The following is an 11,225-nucleotide window of genomic DNA, read 5'->3' as shown; positions in this document are numbered from 1 at the left end:
GTGGTTTCAGTCTAACCGAATGTATGCAAATAAACTCATACAAAGTTCGTATTATATATACGAATAAGTAGGCAATTTGTGATTTTAATGATTTCAATTTGACCGAATGGCCACAAATAAATTTATGCGAGTTCGTATAAAAAAGTGTGCAATTTTGGATTTAAGTAGAAGTTTGCATTAGTCGATGAGTGGTACAATTTTATCGCAATAACCTATGAATGAAGAATAAGCTTGTAACAAAGTTAGGTATTTATAATTTTGGACATCAAGAAAATAGTGAAAATTGTAGAGTTTTAAAAAAGATATGTCCAATCAGTCATCTTATGTAGTACTCACGTTGTGTGTCGAGTTGAATCTTGTCTTTGTGACAATTCATTCCTGATATTTTGTTCAGCATATGTCAGTAACTTGGGTGTCCCACATCAAAAGCCCAACATACGGCATTGCTATGTCTCAATGACACGCCATTCGGTGTGCGTGAGATGCGAGACACAAGTCGGACACTCTATGATATGACTCTGACACATAGGGATGTTCTATTTTCCACAAAATTTCAACTCGAGTTGAATGGGTCGGACCCGTATCCTTGTGACATAGGGACATTATAAACCGGAGTTGAATACATTTTTTTGGGGGGAAAGTAAAATTTATTCAGCAGATGAACAGATGGCATGAATGATGGAGTTAAACACTTGAGTTTTGGGCCTTGTTAATTAATGCATTGCTTCTTGGGGAATAATGACCCTCATATCTAAATATTGCAACGAATGATATGTCCATGAGTTGAGTGACTTGTGGTTTTATGGAGAGTACTCTGGTTGTACTTGTAGACATTAATCATGTGAATATTATTTAAAAGCTCACAAAATGAGGAAGAACAGGACTATGGACACTTCTACTCATGGATATAATCCCAAGCAGAACACAGCTATGGGAGTGGAAAACCAAGGCCAATGCATGATTCTGAGCACAGGAACCTAACGACATATTTGGAAAATAATAAAGCGGAGTGTCATATTGAGATAAAAGCGTGCTAATTGATTTCATTTCGAGCCTGAAAAACGTTGCTTGATTTCAATTTTTTAAGACAAAACCTACTGTAATAACACTCAATCCCATTTTCAATGCAAAAATGTACCAAGCAAGAAAGTGTTCATCCCGTTTGCTCATATTGTTGAAAAACCTTTTAGCTGGTACGAACCCTGGTTTACAGCGTTCATTTGTTCCACACTCAAATCGTGGCTCCCAAATAACCTGGTTGACCTCTCTCTCTCTCAATTTTGGGATCCTTTAGGAGCAAATTTAGACAGGAAGAGTCTAGGATTCTTCCGCTACTCCGTGCACAGCGATCCCTACATCACTTCAGTAGTTGCAAGCAGCAGATTCCATCAACTGCAATCGGTTTTTATAATGAATCTCAACAACCTATCTAGTTGTTAAAACTTGCAAATATCTGATTATTTTCACTTAAAATATTGATTTGGCTTTACGTTCTTTTCACGATAAAAACAAAAAGATTTATGCTCTAAGCGTCCTCGTCCATAAGAGGGATTAACTACATGACGAAACAACGAAAAGCATTCAAGCACATCCCGGTGAACAACCAAGAAACAACCAACTTGGCTTTGGACAGGGGAACAATGTCTCCGTCAACCGAATACGAAAGTGAAGATCATCAAGTTGGGGGAACTCAGATCTTAACCACGCCCCCCACTTCAAAACAGAGATCCCTAGGATCTGGGATTCCAAGCAATTACACGCACCACAAGTGTAAACTAAAATGTGGGAGTAAACAACCAGAGGCATGCACAGAAAGTGTTTGAAGCAAAAAATAACTAGGCTTCACAACCAACGAGACAGTAACAAATTAGTAAATCAATTATATCAACCGATGCATAAGCAAGTCTCGCGTCTTTTTGAACCAAGCATTTGGATACACCATCAACATCCCGTCTATAATTTTGTGTCGCAGAAACAGCCAAGAAAAAAGAAGGCAATCTGACCATAAAAAAAAACTACGGAAAAATCCTTCACTCAAATGCATCGTCATCATCATCAGGAAGAGGTTGTGCAGCCGCCTGCAGTAGCTCATCTTCATGCCTGTACATCAACAATGGCGATGCTCAACAAATGCAACAATTTATTATTATTGTATATTCTTGCAGGTAACATCTTGAATTAACCACCATAACCACGGCCATGAAGTCATTAGCCAGTAAAAACTTAAACACGGCTGGGCTAACAAGAAGAGCCACCACAAGCAGCTTGAGCTCAATGAATTAAGCTTTTCAGCCAAAGCACAAGACAAGGCAATCAGCTCGAAAACTCACTATAAAATATTAAAACCTTTTCAATTTAGGGTAATTAACGAGCACAGCTGCAAAAATGCAGCCTGAGCTCATGTAGCTTCAGCCCAATTATCATGATAGGCTTTTGCCGCAAGCGCAAGCCTGGTTCTCAAATCTCAGATATGCAAAGGAGCAAAAATTACATCACGTCTTCAACAACCCACCATGACCCCCACCTAGTAGAGTTTCCCGGTCCCTATTTCTCTTTGATCAGAGGAATAATAGGGCTAGGCGTTGATTTTAAATCCCCCAACAGCCTGTCAGGCTTCCGGGGAACAGCAGGTCCAAGCTTGGCCCGGCCACCACTAGTCATCAACTCAGAATAACAAGGCCGTTATCAGGTTAGTACCACCAACCTTATTATGTCCCTTCTACATTTCTTGCTAGGAAAATTCAACACATCTGAACTCCAAAACCAATCGTTCATTCTTGCATGAATTGGCCAGCTAAAGCATGAACACAGTAGGACATGCCTCAACAGGCTAATGCTCAGCTTGACGCAACTGGCCACTATAATTAAATCAACTAGTGGGAAAAGAAAGAGGCCATACTTTTGCTGTGTCACCATGTCGATTGTCACTTCTGGGGGAGCAAGAGCAGGAGACTCAACAAAATGCAGATTGGGATCCCTGTGTCAGGAAAAATACATCAGCAAAAGTTTTCCATACAAAACGCAAAAGACAACGAACACCACCAGTAACAGCAATAAGAGCTTACCCTGCAAGCTTTCTTGCAAGATAAAGGAAAGGCTTTTCAAAATTATAGTTGCTCTTGGCAGAAATTTCGTAATATTGAAGATTCTTCTTCCTGTGAAAAGTAACTTGTTTTGCTTTCACTTGTCGGTTCTTCACATCCACCTTGTTTCCGCAGAGAACAATAGGGATATTTTCACAGACCCTGATTGGACAATAAGATTTGTTGAGAATAGGCATGGAAAAAGACTGAAGCTTCAAAAGCATTTATCCGAGGCATACCGACAAAGGTCCCTGTGCCAGGTAGGTACATTCTTATAGGTCAGCCGTGCAGTGACATCAAACATAATGATTGCACACTGTCCATGAATGCTGCACAACACATAACATGGAATTATCATAACATCTTCCAGAAATTTATGCACATAGTAAAGTGACAACTAGCAAGAACAAAATAAAGTAAGCCCTAGCAGCAAAGTGCTCTCAACTTTCACATATACATCATGTGAAATTGTGCTAACAGCTGCAATAAATCAATCCGTTGAAAATGTGAACATTATGCCGCAGGGAAAAATAAAAGATGAACAAAAAGCTCAATGACCTAAAAACAGCCGGAGCAAAATATTTGACACAAAATCAAGGAAATGCAATTGTCAATCAACCATGCCACGAAACATATCCAAACCATGCTACATAGGAAGTCATAATCGCAACATAATTGGACTAATAATCATAACTTCATTGAAACGGTTCTCCAGAAAACTGAAACATTCAGTGATAGTTTGCTAGTTGCAGTAGATAATAGATATGATTAATTCACACAAAATGCTTTTCAAAACATTCATAATGTAGAACTTGAACAGTACGGTTAGCACATTAGACTTTGAAAACATATTTTTCTTAGGGGATCCTGCCTTCAATAACTTATGAGTTATGAGCAGGTTTCATTAGGGTTGATAGAAAAACGACCAACCTAATGTTTAAACTACTTAGGGCAAGCTGGACTGGAATGGCCTTTGTTGTTTCAAAGCAGGAACACAATAAGGTCTACAGACCCAATAACAGACCAAGCAAATAAACCACAAATTACGAGTTCGTTGAACCACAAACAACTAGACCACCAAAACAAGTCTCACAATAGTCAGCTCAGAAAACCAAAAGGCTTCCTATAGGCTATCTGTAAGTTTTCAGGTCCTATCAAGTATACGAAGTAGGCGGTCGAACCAAAGGAGAAAACTGAATCAGTGTATCTGTCATGCACATCCAATGAGTCTACTCATGCAATGTATGATTAGAAGTTTACATGTTTCTGGCAGAAATACAATAATCATGCTCATAAAACAGATGAAGAATCTACTTCTTGGCCACCCAAGGGTTTTGAATCAGGTGTTTTAGTTTAACTGGGGTCACTTCATCAGGATTGTAAAAAACAGGTTGTCGACATAAGGACAAGCACCAGAAGTAGCAATGTGATCTCAAAGGCCAGATATTTTCCATTGAGATATGGTACACAAAATCATGCTCAAATGCAACACTCCAAATCATTTTATAGAAAAAGTGAAGATTGACCAGACCAAAAGCTGATCCGACACATTTTCAGAAAAAAACGTAAATTGGATAAAAGCACTTTCATATCTGAACAGATGACTACCCCCGCATGAATCTGAATCCTGCTACCACTTAAATGGTCAGAATGGGTCCAACCCATTGGCTCATAAACGAATTAAAGGAGATAAGTTCTTGAATGAGGCAAAACAATTATGAGTGTGTGAATTGGTTAGGGTTAACTGGGCATGTGTGTCTGTACTATAGACAAAATCAGACTTGGTTAGGGTGACCGAGTCTTGTTTTGGACATAAATGGACCCCAGTGCAGACGCCTTACCCAAGTGTTGCACTCGCATGGAAGCGGGTGTTGGGCTTTTAGAAGTGTCCGTGTTCCGTGGGACAGAATTAACGTGACAGATTACTATAAATCAGAGAACACCACTATAGTGTTAACAGATGAGAATTCCATATTGACATACATACGAGGGCAGCATTACAAAATCAATGCAAGGGATCAAAGAAAAACATCATGCAATTATAGAATCTTCAAAAGTAATAATTTTCTTCATTGCGGTCATCACTCCAGCCATTCTTAGAAAATATCCTATCAAAGCGTGCCTCTTATGTGTTTTATTTGAACCTCAAGTATTCAACCCAATATCTTGGGTCAATCATGCTATCAGTAAAAATAATATACAAGTCTTTATCATTACTAGATCAGTGCAAATAAGACATACTTTGCCGGTGATGTTCCCTATTCTCCAAACATCTAACAGTGCACAAAAATCAAGCAAATTAATCTCAACTGTTTAATACAGCAAAACCACTATCACTAAACAGACGCAAAATAATCATGCAAAGCTAACTACAACCAGACTTAAGAACAGTCAATTCACCTGTAACTGAAAAAGACAAAACAAAAAGTCATCTACTAATGAGTAGAATACGAGACCAGAAAATAAAAACATGTAGTCCAGCAATTTTAACAAACCACCACTAATCTCAAACCCCACAACCAAGAAATCGTTTACACATTTAACTGACGGTACTTACTAGTATCCATCTCTCAGTCCACCGAATTTCTCTTGACCAGCAGTGTCCCAGCAATAAAATCTGATCTTCCCACAGTTTGTAAAGAAGTCCAACGGGTGAACCTCCACACCGATGGTAGCTGCAGAATCGCATACAGCATTTATCAGTCATCGTCTATCAAAAACCAAAAGGCGTGCAAGGTAAAAAATGCGATTACGTTGTTGGAGCACAGGTCCAAGCACAAATTTTGATGAATGGTATGTGAAATTGTGAATTTCAAACAGCGATATCCGGTTGTATCACAATGGTGGAAAAGGGCAAAGACAAGTAAAATACTTACGCTCGTATTTCTTTTCGAACTCTCCCGTCAGATGCCTCTTCACAAAGGTAGTTTTCCCTGGTTAAGGATTAAACACAAAGGGAATGGTTCAACCTACAACCTAAAATAGCAAAATAAAGAAAGCACCAACACCAGTCCTAGAAGCAACAACCAAAATAAGCATGAAAAAGAGAGAGACCTGTTCCACCGTCACCAACAATAACAAGTTTAAAATTTGGGTAGTCAACTTGTTGCTGATTCGGCAATGCCTGCAACGCCAGACCCAAACGAGAATGAAAACCAAATAACAGTACCATCAAACTCTGGTGTGTGTGCGTGCGCGTGCATATATATATATATATATATATATATATACAGAGAGAGAGAGAGAGAGAAACACCAGCCGAAGCAGACGACAAGGAAACCAGACGCACACATCGGAGGGAGAGGAAAAACAGGAAAAGCACTACCCTAAATCAGGATTTCTAAAAAAACTGAAACTTTAACTACCAAAAACTAAAAAATACGATTGCATCAAAATCCTAAAGGTAAAAATAAAAGAGCATTGAACATCAAAATGAAAAAATCCCTAAGACTACAGTTAATATGAAAACAAAAAAGAACGCAGATAGGCCAAAGCCGCACAGAGAGAGAGAGAAACCATGACATAAACAACAACGAAGAAGACGAAGAGGAAGAATAAGAAGAAGGTACAGAGACCATCCGACGATCGATCTGGAACCATGTATCCTTAACCCAAAAAATTACAGAACAAAGAGAGAGAGAGAGAGAGCACCATTGCTTCAGCAGCCTAGGGTTTGTCTTCCCGAAGAGAGCGTTACCACTCGAGAGAGAGGGAGGGAGGGAGGGAGAGAGCGTTCGGATGCGGAAGAGGGGAAAGCATGTGGGGGGCTTTTATATCCACGGTCGTGCTTCGCTTCAAGTTGACGCGACTATCTCAGCCGTCCATCTTCATCAGTGGCCTCCCCAAGCTCAACCTCGATACCCAGTAGGTCACAAGACTCACAACACAACTTACAAACCGGACTCTGACCCATTAAACTTATTAGATCCCGTACCCGATGTCAGCAGTTGGGTTTGGATCTATTATAAGGCGCAACCGGATCGGATGCGGTCAGATATGATTCTGAATTTTGTGAAGTAGATCTAGGGATGTAAACGGTTCGGATTCGGATCATACGTGGCCAATACCATATTTGACTAATCGAATGTTTGCTAAACGGATTTAAATTCAGAATCGGATTATGATGGCAAAAAGCTCATAGCAGATCTGCCTTTTTACACGCCAACGAATATGGTCTTGACTTGCCAACTGCAACTAAACATGATCCAATTTCGATAAAATCTGATTCATTGACATGCATAAGTAGATCCTAATCATATTTCATAACCAAATAAGATCCAATTGTACCTAGATGAATTAGGATTCGGAATGTATACTTCTCGAACAGGGGAAAGAAACCGAAGTCAGGGCTAGACTAAATCCGAATTCAAATACAAATCCACCTTACACACTAATTCAAATTTTATCTGAACTAAGAAAATTCTGAATGCATATCCAAAAATAAAGTGTCAGATTCGGATCCAAATCCAGATCTCGTCCTACTAAAACCTCTGATTTGAACCTGGTCTGCTTTCATGTAAAATTTTAATTTTTAAAACATCATGGTGGATCGGGTCGTTAATCCAACCCGTTGAAAAAACACTGCACGTGGTTGGAGGGCCTTGTTTCCTTTTTATGCACGTGGTTGAGCCTGACACGTTCAAATTTCAAAATTCAAATAGGTGGTCCGGGATTGGGTGTTCAAACGAACGGATACGGGTCCCATCGTGCTTGATCCGAACCTAAAACTGAATTATTTGCATTGATTTGTGTCTAGATCCAGATCCTCATGAGAACAGACAAGGTATGACTCAATTCGGAACCAAAATGTAGGTAATAATACTCGATCTGGCAAAAGACCACCAAAAAAGGTCCTGTTATGTGCAAATTTTTTATGGTTCCTGATTTGGATTAGCTTTTTGTCGAAACCCAATCAATTTGCACCCTGGATAGATCCAGCATTACGCATGTAATTACCTAATCCTAATTGGTGGGTACGGTTCAAATACGGATTGGGTACACCATTACTAGATCCAGATCCATTAGTTCTTAACTCGTCTGCATGTGATCATACGTGGGTTTCTGATATTTGTTTGGATCCAATACACTTGGATACGAGAACCAAAACAAATCTACAGAATCCGGTTCGAAAGAAGCTTACCCAATCCCACAAAGAAAGAAGGAGAAATAGAGAAATAGAGATTAAGAGCAATTTGGATTTGGGTCCAACACATTCTGTTGATTTTTCTTTTCTAGGCCAAGGGAAACCACCACTCCCCTACTTGCAGTGGTGTAGCTAGGATTCATGTTAGGGGGGGGGGTGGCAAACAGGGGTGTAGCGGAAAAAAAAAAATTGTGTGATAGTCGGGGGTTCAGGGGCAGCGCCCCCGATTTTTTTTTTTTGAGATAAAATAAAAAATGGCTACAATTATTAACAAAAATCTATTTCATATGGATGAATCAAACTATTTGCTGCAGTCAGGGCTGGGCTGGGCTACAAAAATGGATAAAAATCTATTTCATATGGAATCAGGGCTGGGCTAGGACTGGGCTTTTAAAAAAAAAAATTAACTGTTTGGGGAGGCAGGACTGGGCTACAGCCCAGTCCTGCCCCCCCAGCTACGCCTTTGCCTACTTCCCAAATCACTGACTGCACATTGGCTGGCCTCCTATTGATAAAACCCTTGAGATCCTTCCGCCCATCGAGGATTACACTCAGTTTCGACCTTGCGGCAAGGGATGCTCTCCGTGGGTTTCAAACTGGTGACTTCCTGTTAACTTGATGGCTAGCCCTTGCCAGATGAGAGGAGCCCTTGTAGGGTTCAAATGCAGATGTAACACACCTTACTGAACTTGAGTCCCATTAACTATTTATCCTAAATTCTAAGTCCATTAACTAAACGTCACTATTAACCAATTAGAACCATAAAGACTAATGTGGATCCAACTAATCAGATTTGGTTAGTTGAGTATCCAACCCAGATCCCTAGCCTGGCATATTTTGAATGTATCCCGTTAGCGAAACTGCCATTTGAATAGATTTGGGTAAGAATGTAAATGGGTCAGATTCCATTGTGATATAGGTTTTACTAAATCCAAGTCTAATAAGATCTTCTTGGCTAATGGAAATTCAAAGCTGGATTCAGATTTGAACTTAAAGTGGTATACCAAATCTGGATCCGACTAACACAGAACAGCTAATCAGATACATATTTCACATATAATCAGATGCGGATATCCATCAGATTTCGGATTCAGACTGAATTTTATTTCCAGTGTACAACTTCAAAACAAGGCTGGATCCGATTGTTCATTGGACATCAACCACAAGAATACGGACTCGGTTTGACATCCAACCAAATTCCGAACCATTGACAACCCTAGATTTGGATCCATGTATAAACAATAGTGAATCTTGTTTCTTTTCCAATAGTGACAGAAAATAAAGTGCGGGTAGAATTGGATGGCATATATTGGTCGCGTACAAGTTAGGCATGGGTTGGATATTTTGACAAGAATTCAAAAGGGAGATGCCTTTGTATGTATGTATGAACAGGCTACTTTCTAAAGCTGGTTTGGGAAGGCAGACAGCATCTTATATTCTAGGCACATTGGCTGGGATGCCATAGTGATTTGATATGTGAAAAATATGGAGTGCAGATATGCAGGTTAGAGACTTTCCAAAGTACCTTCAAAGAAACCATAGGTTGATGATGTTTAGGAAACCGAGTCCTCTAGGAACTCTATCTCATTTGGTGATAAAGATAAAAGGTTGCTCATGTGGAAACTGCAAGCCAGGTAAGGAATCTCAGCTAAGAGAGATCCTGATTAGATCTCATCGTCATTAGCAGTTGGAGTGTACACCAACTCGTCAAAGGCTATCTCCTCAGCAGGTCACCATAACAGCCAACTCCTGTCAAATGGTCTTATCTCAACAGATCACAACCCTGTCTCTCATCCGGATTTCAAGAGAAAACAAAAAGAAATTCTTAATAAGGATAAGGATAATACGGTTAAACCTCATAGCGATAAGGCTCTCTCAGAAACCAAATGTGCCAACCGGGTTTTGGATAACTCAAATGAGGTTCAAAGAGGTCAAATCCGATACTATCATTTTTTATAAAGTTATCAAAAACGATAATTGCTATCATTTGTTAGTTATTGTCATTTTATCTAATCATGTATGTCGATATCCCAGAAGCGTGTATTCTAATCATTGTAATAATGTTATGCTTATAAATAAAATACTCGATCCTCTTGGTGTACAAGAGAGCGATTATCGAGTTTATCATCATGTTTATTATTCTTTCATGGTATCAGAGCTATCAAGCTCAAACGAGTATTCAATGGCCTCCTTGTCATCACTTACCTCACCTATGACCCAGTGGAATACTATCGTCAACCTTGACTCGATAAAACTAAATCGAGACAACTACTTACTATGGAGATCTCAGCTCGAATATGTCATGATCAGCCAGGATCTCCTCAAGTTCGTCGATGACTCTTCACCTCAACCAGATCTCTTTATTGCCGCATCAGATGGAGGTAAAATAGAGAATTTGAATTCTCCTATTTGAGTTCGTTCTGATCAGTTGAATCAAAGCTACTGTTTGAGAAGTTGTTCTTCATCAAATCATGAGAACAAAAATAGCCCATGAAGCCTGGCTTATCCTAAAAAAAGCATACGGATCTCAATGTCCTTTGAGACTCATGATTTCAAAGAAAGACCTAACTTTCATCAAGAAAGAAAGTTTGGATATGTTGTCATATTTAGACCACATAAAATTTTTAGTCAATTCTTTTGTTGTTGCTAATCATCCTGTAAATGACGAGGAACTAGTTCAAATAACCTTGAATGGTCTTCATCTCGAGTATGAAAGTTTTGTAACTTTCATCACCACCAATCTGACCTTGTATGCCTTCACAGATCTATATGATATGCTTTTTAATTAGGAAAAATGTGTACTTCTGATCTATGCTAAGCCTCTTGAAATGCCCAAACCTCAGCAAACTGCCTTCAAGGGTCGCGATCGTGGTTGTGGTTTTTATCGAGGTCATGGTAGGGGCCAAGGGAGAAATTTCACTCAAAACTCGCCTAACAGAAACCCAGATGCCCAAAATCAAGGTGGTTGTGGGGTAGTCACCTGTCAATATTATGGAAAA

General features: G+C 39.5%; 1 protein-coding gene across 1 annotated transcript; it reads right to left on the bottom strand.

The window, feature by feature from the left end:
- Nucleotides 1-1,859: 1,859 nt before the first annotated feature.
- LOC149820415 (GTP-binding nuclear protein Ran1A-like) lies at nucleotides 1,860-6,828 on the bottom strand. The gene is made up of 8 exons (XM_089982502.1): nucleotides 6,735-6,828; nucleotides 6,138-6,207; nucleotides 5,960-6,016; nucleotides 5,641-5,758; nucleotides 3,323-3,412; nucleotides 3,066-3,245; nucleotides 2,900-2,977; nucleotides 1,860-2,100 (listed from the first exon to the last, which is right to left on the bottom strand). The coding sequence occupies exons 1-8, from the start codon at nucleotides 6,735-6,737 to the stop codon at nucleotides 2,031-2,033; spliced, it is 666 nt and encodes a 221-aa protein (XP_089838628.1). The 5' UTR covers nucleotides 6,738-6,828; the 3' UTR covers nucleotides 1,860-2,030.
- Between the last annotated feature and the right edge of the window lie 4,397 nt (nucleotides 6,829-11,225).

This window comes from Nuphar pumila, chromosome 12 (genome assembly GCF_984573655.1).
Source record: "Nuphar pumila chromosome 12, dmNupPumi1.hap1.1, whole genome shotgun sequence".
Classification (NCBI taxonomy): Eukaryota; Viridiplantae; Streptophyta; class Magnoliopsida; order Nymphaeales; family Nymphaeaceae; genus Nuphar; species Nuphar pumila.
The sequence above is the reverse complement of the archived record's forward strand: the minus strand, read 5'-3'. Positions and strand labels throughout refer to the sequence as shown.

Coding starts and splice junctions, on each gene's coding strand:
- LOC149820415 (XM_089982502.1), bottom strand. Junction 3,246..3,322: donor TGGCACAGGGACCTTTGTCG/GTATGCCTCGGA, acceptor TTGTCCAATCAG/GGTCTGTGAAAATATCCCTA. Junction 2,101..2,899: donor GACATGGTGACACAGCAAAA/GTATGGCCTCTT, acceptor GTTGATGTACAG/GCATGAAGATGAGCTACTGC.